Source organism: Cetorhinus maximus, chromosome 17 (assembly GCF_964194155.1).
Source record: "Cetorhinus maximus chromosome 17, sCetMax3.hap1.1, whole genome shotgun sequence".
Lineage (NCBI taxonomy): Eukaryota > Metazoa > Chordata > Chondrichthyes > Lamniformes > Cetorhinidae > Cetorhinus > Cetorhinus maximus.
In genome coordinates this window covers 7,118,019-7,135,064 of record NC_135895.1, presented here as the reverse complement: position 1 = coordinate 7,135,064, position 17,046 = coordinate 7,118,019, and the positions used below count along the sequence as shown (strand labels likewise).

At 44.0% G+C, this 17,046-nt stretch overlaps 1 protein-coding gene across 1 annotated transcript in view; it reads right to left on the bottom strand.

Moving 5' to 3' along the window:
* uox (urate oxidase) overlaps window positions 1-7,034 on the bottom strand; it is a 38,028-nt gene extending 30,994 nt beyond the window's left edge. Inside the window, exon 1 of the mRNA XM_078560679.1 lies at window positions 6,912-7,034. Within this exon, the coding sequence (XP_078416805.1) occupies window positions 6,912-6,944 (33 nt within the window). The 5' untranslated portion in view covers window positions 6,945-7,034. The remainder of the gene's footprint in view (window positions 1-6,911) is intronic.
* Between the last annotated feature and the right edge of the window lie 10,012 nt (window positions 7,035-17,046).

The following is a 17,046-nucleotide window of genomic DNA, read 5'->3' as shown; positions in this document are numbered from 1 at the left end:
TCCACAGATTCTGCCTGACCAGCGTACTTCTGGAATATTCCCCTTTTTTTGTCCAGATATCCAACATCGACAATATTTTGCTGTTTTATGCATCAATTATAATATTGTTTTGTAAGATCGTTGATAAAAATATAATTTAGAAAGGGAAAGCATTGCGGCGAAAAGCTACGAACTATACGTAAAGATAAATGCTCACCTTTAGAACACCCCATTGTAGCTTCACCTGTTGGGAACACACACTGAGAATTTAGGAATGAAGCACAACCCTGAAGATAAATAATGGATGGAGAACTGTGGAACCCTCTAATGTGATGCACATCCAGGTTAAGAACATTAAATCTTAAGAAATAGGGGGTGTAGACCCTTCGGCCCATAGAGCCTGCTCCGCCATTCAATATGACCATGGGCTTCAACTCCACTTTCCTGCCCGTTCCCCAGATCCCTTGGTTCCCTGAGAGACCAAAAATCTGTCTATCCCAGCCTTTGAATACATTCAATAACAGAGCATCCAGAACTTTGTGGGGTGGAGGATTCCAAAGATTCACAACTCTTTGAGTGAAGAAATTTCTCCTCACCGCAGGATCGACCCCTTATCCTGAGACTGTGCTAAATTCACCCTCAAAAATGTCTATCCAGTCAAGCCCCTTCAGAATCTTGTATGTTTCAACGAGATTGCTACTCATTCTGCTAAACTCCAGACAGTATAAGCCCAATTTATCCAGCCTCTCATCATAGGACATCTCAATACACAATACATGTTCCAGCATGCAAAGCTCTACCCCAAGAGCTCTGTAAACTACAATTTAACCTCTAGATTCATGAAAATGTGCCTCTTTGGAAGGAAGCAATACAGTCCATCCACAAGACTTTGAGGTTTGAAGGTAAGGGGCAGGAGGTTTAGAGGGGGTGTGAGGAAGAATTTTTTCACCCAGAGGGTGGTGGGAATCAGGAACTCACAGCCTGAAAGAGTGGTAGAGGCAGAAACCCTCATAACATTTAAGAAGTATTCGGATGTGCACTTGCGATGCCATGGTATACAAGGCTATGGGCCTAGTCCTGGAAAATGGGATTAGAATAGTTGGGTACTTGTTTGACCAGCGCAGACTCGATGGGCGGAAGGGCCTTTTTCTGTGCTGTAGACCTCTATGACTCTATAATCATCCATTAGTCTAGCTCATACCCTTTCTCTGCAAAATATTTCTGCATTTCCTCGCTCACTTTGCCTCTGCTTCTCCCTCAATGGTCTGTTCTATACATTCACCAGCCTGTAAGTAGTTAAATTTGAGCTTCTTTGTTGACGTTTCCTCATCAGCCTCGAGTCCATTCACCTCCCATTTACTGTTAAGCCACATGGAGAGCCACAGCTCAGACTTCAAAGGCCAAACTCTGCAGTTTGTCCCTGGCCCTCAAGGTTACTCGGGAGAACATGGCAGAATATATGTTCAAGCTGCGATGGCCAGAAATCTTTTGTAACGGAGCTCTGACATTTTAAACATTGAACTTTTAATTCAGAATCGTGGCTGTTTTCTTGTATCTTGTTGTCAGATGCTACATTGCACAATGGCTAATGATCAACCAGGCACTGCCGAAAGTGATTTGTTTTGTCCAGCCATTTGGTTTTCGTAAGGCTGTGTTTCCTTATCATAATGGGTCATCTACCTGAATTGGTAATCACATCTGACCTACATGGGGCAAAGAGGATAGCAACAATCGAACAGCAACATCACAAACACAAAACAGAGTCATTCAGCTCTTCGAGCCTGCTCTGCCATTCAATACAATCATGGCTGATCTTCTATCTCAACGCTGTACTCCTGCTCTCCCCAAACCCATTGACCCTTTTAGTGTCCAGGGATCTATTTTCTTCTTAAATATACTCAGTGACTTGACCTCCACAGCCTTCGGTGGCAGAGAATTCCACAGGTTCACCACCATCTGAGTGAAGAAGTTTCACCTCCTCTCAGTCCTAAATGGCCTACCCTGTACCTGGGACTGTGACCCATTTTTCTAGACACCCCAGCCAGAGGAAACATCATCCCTGAATCCAGTCTGTCCAGCCCTGTCAAAATTTTGTTTCAATAAGATCCCCTCTCATTCTTCTAAACTCCAGTGTCATGAAAATAATATGTTTTTCATTATATTGTTGTGATTTGTTGTAAAATAGGTTTATAGGGGTGAGTGTGGATGGTTCTGTCTGTGTGTAATTTAATTGAATTGGAGTCAGCTAGATTGCAAGCTTGAAATTATCAAAAGGAGTTGGGTTGAAATGCTAAAGAGCAAACATGGATGAGATCTTAGCATATAAAGTGTGAAGGAAATTTGCATTTTTAGATAAGTGAAGGAGCTGTTTGGATTTCAAAGGGATGGTAGGATGTTTACAACTGGCAAGATAAGCAAGGCCAAGCAGTGTGTTTATTTTTCCCAAAAGGGAAGAGGTCATATTGGCAACATGAAAGATTTTTATATTATGGGAAAAGGAAATTTGCAAAGATAAATGGAACAATGGAATTTATAGATTAAAGAGAGAGAAACATATATAAAGGAATGAAAGGCTATGTTGGGGGGCCATGTAAGATCTAACAGAAGTGTGAGAAATAGCCTTGAAGAATTTTCCAGCCATTTTTGCAAATGTCTGCTGTGTCCAGTAACTGAAGTTGGAGAAAAGCTTTTGGAATTCTACTGTTGAGTGGATGCTGTAGTAAGCTGCTGGCTTGCTTTTAAATTTGAAACCTATTTTAGGCTGTTGCCTTAAAGGGGGTGTGTAATTGGGAGTTAGGTTAATTAAGAATTTTAGGATTTATTATAGTATTAAGTAACTGTAATCTTATGCATGTGCTTGAAATCATTTTTGTTAATGTTTTAATTTAATTTTTAAAATCTCTAAAGGGACTCGTTTCTTCTGGATTCAGTGCACAAATCTTCTCGTAACAAATACAAATTGCAAAACCGTTGTGAGAGCGTGGCCAACATTCCCTTGTGGATTTGGTCTGCCTGGCACACATCACCCGCCACATCAAAACACTAGTGAATGGAGACCCGGTCAACCCAATATCTCCCCTTTGACAATCCTGCCATCCAAGGAATCAGTATGGTCGACCATCGCTGCATTCCTTCTATGGCAAGTATATCCTTTCTTAGGTAAGGGGACCAAAACTGCACACAATACTCCAGGTGTGATCTCACTGTACAGCTGCAGTAAGACATTCTTGCTCCTGTACTCAAGTCCTCTCGCAATGAAGGCCAACATAGGCCTTCCTAACTGTTTGCTGCACCTGTGTGCTTGCTTTCAGTACCTGGTATACAAAGGCATCCAGATCCCTTTGTACATCAACATTTCCCAATCTGTCAACATTTAAACAACACTCTGCCATTTTTCCTACCAAAGTGGATAACTTCACACTTATCCACGTTATACTGTATCTGCCATGTATTTGCCCACTCACTCAACTTGTCTAAATCGCCTTGAAGCCTCTTAACATAGAAACATAGAAACTAGGAGCAGGAGTAGGCCATCCAACCCTTCAAGCCTGCTCTGCCATTAAATATGATCATGGCTGATCTTCTATCTCGACACCATATTCCCACTTTCTCGCCATGCCCTTTGATGCCCCTATATCCAAAAAATTATCAATTTCTTTCTAGAATATACTCAGTGACCTGTCCCCCACAGCCTTCTGTGGTAGAGAATTCCACAGGTTGACCACCCTCTGAGTGAAGAAATGTTTCCTCATCTCAGTCCTAAATGGCCTGCCCAGTATCCTGAGACTGTGGCCCCTGGTTCTAGACTTCCCAACCAGGGGAAACATCCTCCCTGCATCTAGTCTGTCTAGCCCTGTTAGAATTTTGTACGTTTCAATCAGATCCCCTCTCATTCTTCTAAACTCTAGTGAATACAGGCCCAGTCAAACCAATCTCTCCTCATACGACAGTCCTGCCATCCCTGGCACACACAGTCAGTAACTCCAACTCTTTAATGTCTGTATTGACTCAATGCTGCCATATTGGCAGTCTCCAGGCAGCTACACAACTCTAGTCCCTCGACACATGACATCATTGAACAAAGATAAAGTAGTCCATCCTTGAGGCTGTCGCTACAGGAACAGTGCCTCACAAGTCCCTAACAAGAATGTTGACCAGTGCAGCACCACACAGGTTATGAGTATACATATGGTGGGAGCACACGTTGCTGAGAAGGGTTCAAATGCTCTGGATCCAAGAGAATTGCAGCAATTTGAAGGTTTATCATGTCACATCTCCTGCCTGCAGCACTCACTCAGGTGCAGTGTCATCACCAGTAGCTCTTCCTCCAGCTCATACATTCTGCTCCATTCCATCTCCCTGTCCTCATCGACCCACTTTGATTCCCACTCAACCCCTTGAATTCAACTCTGTCCTTCAATCTTATGAATCCAGACTCGGCGAGAGGACACCTCAGTCCAACTCTCTGCAGCTGCTTCCTAAACCCCTTTTAAGAACATAAGAAACAGGAACAGGTGTAGACCATTCGGCCCCTCGAGCCTGCTCCGCCATTCAATAAGATCATGGCTGATTTTCTTGTGTTTTGATTTCCACATTCCCATCTAACCCCGATAACCTTTGATTCCCTTGCCTAACAAGAATCGATCTACCTCTGCCTTAAAAATATTCAATGACCTGGCTTCTACCACTTTCTGAGACAGGGAGTTCCAAAGTCACACAACCCTCTGAGAGAAAAAATTTCTCCTCATCTCTGTCCTAAAAGGACAACCCCTAATCTTAAACTGCCCCCTAGTTCTGGACTCGCCACAGAGGAAACATCCTTTCGACATCCACCTTGTCGAGGCCATTCAGTATCTTGTATACTTCAATCAAATCTCCCCTCACTCTTTGAAACTCCAGTGGAAACAAGTCCAGTCTGTCCAACCTTTCCTCATAAGACAATCCACTCATTCCAGCTATCAATCTAGTAAACTTCCTTTGAACAGCCTCCAATGCATTTACATCCTTCCTTAAATAAAATCCTTCCTTAAATAAGGAGACCAAAACTGCACACAGTATTTGAGGTGCAGTCTCACCGATGCCCTGTATAACTGAAGCATAACATCCTTACTTTTATGTTCAATCCTTCCCGTAATAAAGGATAGAATTCCATTAGCCTTCTTAGTTACTTGCTGTACCTGCACAGTAACGTTTTGTGACTCATGTACTAAAACACCTAGATCCCTCTGCACCTCAGAATTCTGCAGTCGTTCTCCATTTAAGTAATAGTCTGCTTTTTTGTTCTTCCTGCCAAAGTGCCTTGTTCCAGGCCTTGTCAAAGTACCTTTTGCTTTGTTAAATCTCCTCATCTCTAAAAGCCTCAATCAAAACATCATTTCAACCATATTTCTGGTCATCTCTCCCAACTCCACTTCTGCCCAGTGTCCATTTCTCCTCTGAAAGGTCCTTTTGACATTGTGGATGGTGACATGGAACTGAAGGCTACTGGGTTAATCACCCTACACAGGTTTGTTGGTTACTGGCAGCTCTCATGGTTATGATTCTGGGACTAACTCAAATTGCAAAATTACTTTGCTATAGAAGAAAAAGAAAAAAAGGACTTGAGCATGGCTGAAAAAAGGGACAAGTCGAAGCTTTTCGTCTTGCACTCATCAGGATATTTCACAAGAATACCAACACAAAGGAGAAAATAACAATTTATACTGTATGTGGAGAGAGTGCTGATTGGTTGGCAAGTGGACTCTGATTGGTAGAGGTGTTGCCATGGAGAATGCACCAGTTGATGGTGACTGACAGTTAACTGCCAGCATTGTTGTCACCAATCAAAATAGTGCCGTGGGATCTTTTACATCCATCCAAGCAGGCAGAGGATCAGGGCCTCAGCTTAATGTCTCATCCAAAAGGCAGCACCTCTGACAGTGCAGCACTCCTGCAGAACTGCTCTGGAGTGTCAGCCATGATTTTTTTTTGTGCTCAAGTCCTGGAGTGGGATTTGAACCCACAACCTTCTGACTTAGAAGTGCTCCTACTTGAGCTATGAGCAAGGTTGGGACCCCTAATCTCAGAGTAACAAGTCCAGCCTCATAACTGCAGGGTTATTGTAGGCAGAACGGTTGTACAGGACACTGCAAAGGCTTCTTCTTGCATTTTTGAATCGTACCATAAAGCAGATTTAACATGTCATTCAAAGGATAGCACCTCCAGCAATGCAACAGATCCTCCTGATGTGCCAACCTAGATTGTATGCTCAAAGCCTGCAGTGGGGCTTAAATCACAATCATTTTACATAATGTACAGATACATGTGTACACCAAGAGACAGATACTGGTGACTGAGTCAAACCTTTTTATTTACTTGTTCAGGAGATGTGGGCACTGCTTGAAAGGCCAGCATTTATTGCCCATCCCTAATTGCCCTTCAGAAGGTGGTCATTGATGAAGCAGCTGAAGATGGTTGAGCCTGGGACACCGCCTTGAGGAACTTCTGTAGTGATGCCCTGTGACTGAGATAATTGACCCCCAATAACCGCAACCACATCCCTCCGTGCTAGGTATGACTCCAGCCAGTGGAGAGTTTTCCCCCTGATTCCAATTGCCTCCAGTTTTGCTAGGGTTCCTTGATGCCACATTCGGTCAAATGTGGCTTGATGTCAAGGGCAGTCACTCTCACCTCACCTCTGGAGTTCAGCTCTTTTGTCCATGTTTGGACCAGGGCTGTAATGAGGTACAGACACAAATACAATACAGACTAGAAGTTTTAGAAAGATACAGTGACAGATACCATTCACCCAGCAAATAATTTTGAGATCTTAAATGCATCAATTATTTTAACTGCTTGTCTTCTAAATCATATACAAAATTAAGATCACCGCTGCATTCTTTTGGCAAGAAATGTTGGCAAATAAATAATACTGTGCATGTTCCATAACTTACCTTTTCATAACCCATATAGTATGAGCTGGACATTTTCCTTAAATCCGGAGAGATGTTTCTCTGCGATGAGATAGTGCTTTCTGATAACTGTTGGCTTGTGTGTGCTTTACAGTCACCCTGTCCCTGTAGTTAATAATTAAGAGTTGCGACAGTTTTCATTTTGACATAAGGAATGATACTCAGGTTGGAATTCTTTGTGTCTCACGCTGGTATTATTCAAGATAGAAACATGGAAAAATAATAAAAATTAAAGGCACGGAAGGGGTCCACTTGGCCCATTGTGTTTGTGCTGGCCGGAAAAGAGTTATCCAGCCTTATCCCACTTTCCAGCCCTTGGTCCGTAGGTTACGACACCTCAAGTGCATATCCAAGTGTCTTATAAAGGCAGTGAGGGCTTCTGTTGCTACCACCCTTTCAAACAATGGCCCGGATTTCCATCCCCAAGGCAGGCAGGGGAAGTCGGGAAAATTCCTGGCTCAGCCCACCTGCCTCAGGAGAAAGAGCCCGCAAAGGTGGGATATCTTCATTGCTGTTGCGGGGGGGTGGAGGGGTGCGAGTTGGAGTCAGGCCAGCCGATCTGGGAAGAAGTGCAGAGGCAGCCACAGGGCTGTTCAAAAGGCCTGCCTCGGGTGCCCTGGGACATTGTCCCAGTGAAATAAAAATGCAAAGACCCTCCAGTCCTCACCCCCCTCACACACCCTTCACCCTCCAAACACCCCCCATGTCCCATCCGTGCCACCTCATGGCTGCCCTCCCCACCACTCCCTCTGGCCCCTGGGCCATAAGTCCGTCAGAATAACAGAACCGCTAGTCCCCAGAGGAAACATTGTTTGATTGACAGCTCAGGCTCCCTGACCTCTGCAGTAAGTTTCACAATGTTTGTTGACACAAGTTAAGCCGTTTCAAGGGTTTGTGGTTTTTGAAACTTCAAAGGACCTGGATGATTGACACTTTTATTAGCCTGCAGCCCAGACATTTTTTTTTTCAAGCGTACGAGAAAGTGATTAAAGGATTACATTTTTCAAAGATTTTTTTTACACATGCCATTAAACGCTATGGTGTTCGTCGGTTTTAGAAAGTGCACAGTGGGTCAATAGCATGGAAGTGTCAGAGCTTCACATAGGGGACATGAGGGGACATAGTGGGAATGAGGGGGGACTTTTTGAACTTAGCTTTTTAAAGGACCCCTCCTGCACACTGGGTTCATGACCCCTCTAAAGGGCCATGAATCAGGACTCTTTAAAAAGCTTGCCCGACTCCATGAAAATGATGGAGCAGTAGAACATGCCTTTCTACGCAATGGAACCAGCCTAGTTGGGAGCGCTGCTTGGGGGTTTCTGACAGGATGCAGCCGCACGTCTTAAAGGCAGTCCTGAAAATCGCATAGCTCGGGAATGGGGTCAGGAAGCCTGGGATCCCTACCCACCTGCCAGTTTTAAAGGGCTCTCCAGTCAACCTGACTCGGTGAAAATCCAGGCCCATGAGTTCTAAACCCCCACCTACCTGTGGGTAAAATAAAATCTTCAAACCTCCTCTAAATTTTCTACCAATTATATTAAATCTATGCCGCCTGGTTATTGACCTCTCTACTGAAGGAAATAGAACCTTCCAATGCACTCTATCTGGAATCATAGAATGGTTATAGCACAGGAGGCCATTCACCTGTTGTGCTCATGCTGGCTTGCTATAAGAATTACACAACTATTCGGCCCACTGCCCTACCTTTTCACTGTAGCCCTGCAGAGTTTTTCTCTTTGGATAATTACCAATTCCACTTTGAAAGCTATGATTAAATCTGCCTCGACTCCACTCTTAGGCAGTACCAGATCCTAGCCACTTGCTGCGTAAAGCATGACTTTCCCCAATGTGCCTGTGATTCTGTTGCCAATCACCTTAAATAGGTGTTTTCTGGCTTTTAACACTTTTGCATGCGGCAGGTGGTGAGGGAACAACCCACTCGAGTTCGCCCTCACCAATCTACCTATTGCAGATGTATCCGTCAATGACAGTATTGGTAGGAGTGACCATCGCACAGTCCTTATCGAGGCAAAGTCCCACCTTCACCCTGAGGATACCCTCCATTGTGTTCTTGGCACCAACACTGTGCTAAATGGGTTTGATTCAGAACAGATTTAGTAGCTCAAAACTGGGCATCTATGAGGTGCTGTGGGCCATCAGCTGCAGCAGAATTGTATTATACCACAATCTGTAACCTCATGGCCTGGCATATACCCCACCCTACCAACACAGGGCTACTTGCGTGCCAAACAGCGGAAGCTGCATGCCATAGATAGAGCTAAGCAATCCCAGAACCAACAGATCAGATCAAAGCTCTGCAGTCCTGCAACATCCAGTTGTGAATGGTGGTGGACAATTAAAAGACTAACTGGAAGAGGAGGTTCCACAAATATCCCCATCCTCAATGATGGGGGGAGTCCAGCACATCAGTGCAAAAGACAAAACATTTACAACCATCTTCAACCAAAAGTGCCGAGTGGATGGTCCATCTCGACCTCCTTCTGAGCTCCCCAACCTCAGTGTTTAGCTAACGCGATTCACACCCTGTGGTATTAAGAAATGGCTGCATCTATTGACACTGACACAACAGGAAAATCACCTTCTGCACATCCCATTATTTCCCCATCATCTTGCAAATAAACACTGTCATGTGGACAAAAAGACCCTGTGGCACGATTTCAAAGAAGAGCAGGAGTGTTATCCTGGTGTTCTGGTATTTAATACTTAATAAACAACACAAAAGTAGATTTACAACAGTGACCATACTTCAAAAAAGTACTTCATTGGCTGTAAAGCACTTTCAGACGTACGGTGGTTGTGAAAGGTGTATATATAAAGGCAATTTAATTCCCAAAAAACTCCAGTCTAGAGAGATAGATACACACGTTGTGCACAAGTCTCACCAAAGACTTTGGAGGGATGGTTGTGGAAACCTGTAACTAGTGCTGAAATTGCATGTACTGCAGGGTCGTACTTAGCTAAAGCTCATCGAGTCCAGGACAATCGCCAGAAATACGAGCTAAAATGTCAAGGATTGAAGCATACCTGGGTCAGGTAGTCAAACACGTAAACCTGGGAGCGTGCGCAAATCTAAATAGTGCGAGGACACTTAAAAAAGTCATGACATTTGACTACACCCAAACCCACAAATAGCAATGGGACATTTCTTTAGCATGACTTACAGACTATTACCAAATCATAATTCATGTTTAATATGCTTATGGCAACAAGCGGTCACTTAGAACCATAGGAAAGTTACAGTGCAGAAAGAGGCCATTCAACCCATCGTGCCTGCACTGGCCAAAAAAAAAGAAAAAAAGAAACTAGGAGCTCATTTTTAATCTCTCCTTCCAGCACCTTGTCCGTAGCCTTGCAGGTTACAGCACTTCAGGTGCAGATCCAGGTACCTTTTAAATGAGTTGAGCATTTCAGCCTCAACCACCAATTTAGACAGTGAATTCCAGATGCCCACCACCCTCTGGGTGAAAAAGTTTTTCCATCTAATCCTTCTACCAATCACCCTAAATCTATGCCCCCTGGTAATTGACCCCTCAGCTAGGGGAAACAAGTCTTTCCTGTCTAACATATCTAAGCCCCTCATAATTTTGTACACCTCAATTAGGTCACCCCTCAGCCTCCTCTGTCCTAAGGAAAACACCCTAGTCTATCCAATCTTTCCTCATTGCTGTAATTTTCAAGCCCTGGCAACATTCCTGTAAATCTCCTTTGCACTCTCTCCAGAGCAATTATATTCAAGGTCTCTCACTTCCTCGCAATAACTTCCCGTTTATTGAGTATTCCCTTGCTTTATTTGCCCTCCCCAAATGTGTTACCTCACACTTTTCCGGATTGAATTCCATTTGCCACTTCTCCACCCACTCAACCAGACCATTCATATCATTCTGGAGTTGACAGCTATCCTCTTGACTATCAACTCCATGGCCAATTTTTATGTTATCTGCAAATTTCCCAATCATGCCTCCCACATTTAAGTCTAAATTATTAATATATACAACAAACAGCAAGGGCCCCAACACTGAGCCCTGTGGAACACCACTGGAAACCATTTCCCATTCGCAAAAACATCCATCGACCATTACCCTTTGTTCTCTGTCACTGAACCAATTTAGGATCCAACCTGCCACCTTCCCCTGTATCCCATGAGATCTCACTTTCCTGACCAGTCTGTCATGTGGGACTTTGTCAAATGCCTTATTGAAATCCATGTAGACAACATCCACTGCACTACCCTCATAAATCCTCCTTGTTAATTCTGCAAAAAATTCTATTAAGCTCGTAAGGCATGGTCTTCCCTTAACAAAACCATGCTGACTGTCCCTGATTAATCCGTGCCTTTCCAAGTGACAGCTTATCCTGTCCCTCAGAATTGTTTCCAATAATTTTCCCACCACCGAAGTCAGGCTGCCAGTCTATAATTTTCTGGACTAACCCTTGCGCCCTTTTTAAATAATGGTACAATGTTCACAGACCTCCAATCCTCTGGACCTCGCCTGTATTTAGTGAGGAATGGAAAATGATCCTCAGAGCATCTGTCATTTCTTCCCTGGCTTCCTTCAACAGCCTGGGATACAATCCGTCTGGCCCTGGTGATATATCCACCTTCAAGGATGCCAGTCCCTCCAGTACTTCTTCTCTCAATATGCTTATTGTGTCTAATATTTCACACTCCTCCTCTTTAACTAGAATGTCTGCATCATCCCTCTCCTTAGTGAAGACAGAGACAAACTACTCATTGAGAGCCCTGTCCAAATCTTCAGCATCAACCCACAGTTACCATGTACATCTCTGATAGGCCCTACCTTTTCCTTAGTTATTCTCTTGCTCTTCATGTACTGGTAAAACATCTTAGGATTCTCTTTCATTTTACCTGCCAATATTTTTCATATCTGCCATTTGCTTTCCTAAATTCCATTTTTACTTCACTCCTGTACTGTCTATACTCCTCTAGGCTTTCTACAGTATTAATTCTTTTGTGACTATCATAAGCTTTCTTTTACAGCTTTATCTCAGCCTGTATGCTTCTGGGTAATCAGGGGGCTCTAGATTTGACAGTATCACCTTTTTTCTTTGTGGGGACATGTCTACACTGTGCTCACAGAATCTCGCCTTTGAATGCCTCCCACTGATTTGACACAGTTTTTACTTCTAAAAGCTGTATCCAGTCCACTCTCGCCAGCTCCCCTCTCAGCTTCATAAAATTTGTCTTCCCCCAATTTAGAACTTTTACTCTTGTTCTATCTTTGTCCTTTTCCATAATGATGCTAAATCTAATTATATTATATCAACTATCTCCAAAATGGTTCCCCACTGCTACTTCATCCACTTGCCCAGCTTCATTTCCTAAGACTAAATCTAGAATTGCGCCTCCTCTCATTGGGATTGTTATTTGCTGGCTAAAAAAGTTCTCTTGAATGCAGTTTGAGAATTTTGCACCCCCTGTGCCCTTCACAGTGTTAGTATCCCAATTGATATTAGGGTAGTTGAGTCCCCAACAATTACTGCCCTATTGTTTTTGCACCCAGAAATTTGTCTACATATTTGCTCTTCTCACTCCTTTCCATTATTTGGGGGTCTATAGTACACTCCTAGCAGTGTGGCTGCCCCTTTTATTTCTGAGCTCAACCCATATGGCCTCATTTGATGCTTCATTTAGTATATCATCCTCCTCACAGCTGTAATTGATTCTTTAACCAATAATGCTACATCACCACCTTTTTTACCCCCCTCCCTATCCTGCCTGAAAACTCTATATCCAGGGATGTTGAGCTACCATTTTTGCCCCTCCTTAAGCCAAGTTTCCGTTATAGCAAAGATATCATGCTGCCATGTGTCTATCTGTGCCCTCAGCTCATTAGTTTTATTTACTATGCTCCTTGTATTTACATATATCCCTTGAACATTGCCAAACTCCTGTGCTGTACACTTTTTAACCTGTGCTGCTTCTGTCTTTCAGAGTCACTCACTAATTCACCATGTCCTGTTCACTGCTCTGAATTTGTCCTCAGGTTCCCATCCCCCTGCCAATCTAGTTTAAACCGCACCTCCCCCACCTGCCCCCACTACCGCACCCCACAACAGCACTAGCAAATCTTCCTGTGAGGATATTCATCCCAGTCCTGTTCAGGTGTAGATCGTTCAGCTTGTACAGGTCTCACCTTCCCCAGAACCGGTCCTAATGCCTCAGAAAGCTGATGCCCTCCCTCCTACACCAGCTTTCCAGCCATGTATTTAATCGCTCAATTCTCCTATTTCTATACTCACTTGCACGTGGGACTGGGAGTAACCCTGAGATTACTGCTTTAGATGTCCTGCTTTTCAATCTCCTTCCTAGCTCCCTAAAGTCTGCTTTCAGGACCTCATCCCTTTTCCTACCCAAGTCATGGGTACCAATGTGCACCACGACCTCTGGCTGATCAACCTTCCCCAGAAGAATGCCCTGCAGCTGCTCCGTGACATCCTTGACCCTGGCACCAGGGAGGCAACATACCATCCTGGAGTCATGTCTATGGCCACAGAAGCGCCTGTCTGTTCCCCTAACTAACAAACCCCCTATTACTGCTGCTCTTCCCCTCTTCTTTCTCCCCTCCGGTACAGCAGAGCTGCCTGTGGTGCCACAAATTTGGTTCTGACTGCACTCCTCTGAGGAACCAACGCCCTCACTGGTATCCAAAACAGAAAACCGATTGGTGAGTAGGACCCCAGGGGACTCCTGTAAGAGGCAAGAAGGTCTAAAGAGATGGCTGAAGGTTTGTAACTCTTTGCTATGTGCATGTGAAACAGTGGTACTGTTGATGGCTGAGTTGATGAGAAAGAGTGTGTGGAAGACAGCTTGAATGCATGTGGTGACCCAGGGGAAAGGAACATTGTAAGGAGAGTTCGAAACCTTGGAGGTGAAGCCTTGCGGAAGCGTCTGAGAGAAAGCGTCGGTTTGGGAGAACATTCCAAGGTGAGGTCTTGAAGAGTGGAGATCAGAAACCCTAGTGTGAAAGACGGACTGCAGTGAGACTGGTTGGCTCATGGTGTGACAAGCGCCTGGGGGAAGTTGAGGAGAGATCCATAGCATCTGGTTGAGGTGGCATATGTCACTTGGTTTCAGGGTGTGGTGTGTCTGACCACAGGGTGACTATTGGTACATGGACTGTGTACTTACTGTGGACATTAGAGTACAAGATAACTTTCGTAACTTGTGTTGTTCTTACAAACCTGTATATGTCTGTAAAGGTATTGTTGTGGGTGAAGGATTATTGTATTATAGTTCATCTTTTCTTGTTTAATAAATGTTTTATTCTTTTGTTAAAAGTTCATCAGCTGACTCCTGTGACTGTGTTCAGTAGCTACTCTTCACGTATCTACACAAACAAATAAAAGTTAGGATCTATCAAGCTGGATTCCACTCTGGGATCAGGCTTGTCCGGGGTAAACTCAGCTGGGATCATAGCAGGTACACTCAGGATTGTTCAGCTAGTGCTACCCAATTGTGGAATCACAGCCAAAAGTGCATGTTTTGGGTTTCACAAGTACAGGCTGGTTGAGTACGGTCTACAGCCTGTCTATTCCAAATAACCGAAGGAACATGCTGTTTGATTTGATCAGCCAATCATTGGGAAGCATGGCCCACATACCTGGCTCCGCGCTGGCTCTGAAATTCATACACGTTGTTGCTCAACTATGTGGTAGGAAGAACATCTTTTTGGACTGACGCCAGCATCCTGTTAGTGAAAAATGCCACTCATGTAGCCACTGCATAGCAGCAACATGAAACGATCTGTTTAATCTGTTGCTCAAATTTTTGAGTTACTTTGCCTTTCCAGGGTAATTTGAGATAGACCAGGCTCATTTCAGGTCTGAAAGTGGTGGCGTTTGGCCCATTTACGAGGTTACGCGGTATACAGTGAACAATGGTCTGATCAGGATAGCCATTGTCCCACGAGATAGCTTTGATATGCCCTATACCAGGATGATAGCTGGATTCCAAGGGTTAATTTACCGGGAAAGATCTCACAAACTAGGGTTGTACTTCCTGAAATTTAGAAGATTAGGGAGTGTTTCGTCAAAGTTTTCAAGATATTAAGACGAACTGAGTGGATAGGAAGAAACTGTTTCTGATGGTTGGGGAGCCTGGGCCCAAGGGACATAGTCTGAAAATCAGAGCCAGAACTTACAAGAGTGAAATTAAGAAAGACTTATTTATAAAAGGTGTAGTTGAAGTTTGGAACTCTCTTCCATAAATGGTAATTGATGTCAATTGAATTTGTAAAATGGAGATTGATAGATTTTTGCATCAAAGGTATTAAAGGATATGGGACAAAGGCCGATACATGGAGTTAGGTCGCAGATCAGCCATGATCTAATTAAATGGTGGAACAGGCTCAGGGAGCTAAATGGTGTCCACCTGTTTGTGCCTAGATTCCTGAGTGTCTGAATTTGATAGCTCCTGGGTTTGGGCTTGAGGACTGCGATGCACAATTACCCTGTGCCTGATCTAAGTGATGTTGGCAGTGGGCAAATTGCTGCATGCTCAGTTCCATGGGGGTGGTATGCAGCCCTGTGCTGAATGTGCTGCTGTGTCGCTAGATGTCTCAGCAGGGGGCCCCAGCTCTGTGCAAGTCTAGCAAAAGCTAAAGCTAGCCTGTACTATGAAAACCCGGACTGCACCTCTTAGGTTAGGAGGTGGCTTAGTGGTATTGTCACTGGACTGGTATTCCAGTAACCTGGGGTAATACTCTGGGGACCTGGATTCGAATCTCACCACAACAGATAGTAAAATTTGAATTAAAGTCTGATGATAACTGAAGGGAAACTACTACACTCTCCAATTCCGCAACGACCACATGAGACTCAGGCTTCTTTTAAATGGTTTATTTGAGCATATGCAAGGGAGCTGCTACCATTCTGTGAAATGGTCACCCAGCTCCCCGATCAATTACATTCCATTATTTTTGTACTATTTTTCTTATCATAATACATTTGAGTACATTTGACTACATCCAATCCGTAACCTACACACCGGTTCCATACTATCTCTATCCTATTGAGTACATAAACATGTGATTTTGCTACCCAATTATTCTAAAGCATATATACATAATTATACTATCCAATCAGAATTAATGCATGTATACATGGACCTTGATTCTTGCGACTCAAGATTACTTGTGCTTCATCAAAGCCCCCTTTTTGTCCATTGTTCATCTTCCCATATCTAAGCTAAAACCATCTGCCCCTTCCCTATCTGTCGAAGAGCACACTTAATCTATTCTTGATGTCATGCTTTTTGTCTCCAGACTGACTCTCAAGGCTGTGCAAGGTTCATCTGGCAATCTTCAACTGCTAATATGCTTAGCAGTCATGTCTGCCCGGAGATTTTAAGTATTCCCAATGAGTTCTTACTATATTCTCCTTTAAATAAATTTAATTCCCCCTAACAATAACTGCAAAACCATTGCTGATTGTTCCAAATGTCCCTGTAGGGCAGGAAATCTGCTGTCCTTACCTGGCCTGGCCTACATGTGACTCCAGACCCACAGTAATGTGGTTGACTCTTAAATGTTCTCTGAACAAAGGCAATTAGGGATGGGCAATAAATGCTGGCCTAGCCAGCGACACCCACATTCCACGAATGAATATATTTTTAAAAAGGTCGAGGTGCAGCCTGAGCTTGAAACTGCTGGGACACCATTCCTTCAACAAGGAAGTAGACTGGTCTAGCAGGCCAGGGAACACTGCCCCCAGGTTTTCGGGTATTGCTGGTTCAGGAAGTGGATAGGATAGGAGGAGGAGAGCTTCTCTTCCCTCAGGATAGGAGGAGAGAGCTTCTCTTCCCTCTTCCCTGGGTGCTTCAGACCAGTGCTTAAAAGGCATTGGGAGCTATGGAGGTCAATGCCACCTGCCAGATGCTGAAAACTTGGTTGCGGTGACACAAGAATTTTAAAGCCCTTGCACAAGTGGTCAAGGTCAGTGAATGCATCAGGAGCCAGCCAGTGAGCTCCAAGCTGGCCAGTTAGGCAGCCACATACGGGAATATTTCTGAGCCCATCTCATTGCCGTCAAATGCGAGCTCAGGACCCCCATTTGGTCCTGATGTCGGGGCCCCAAA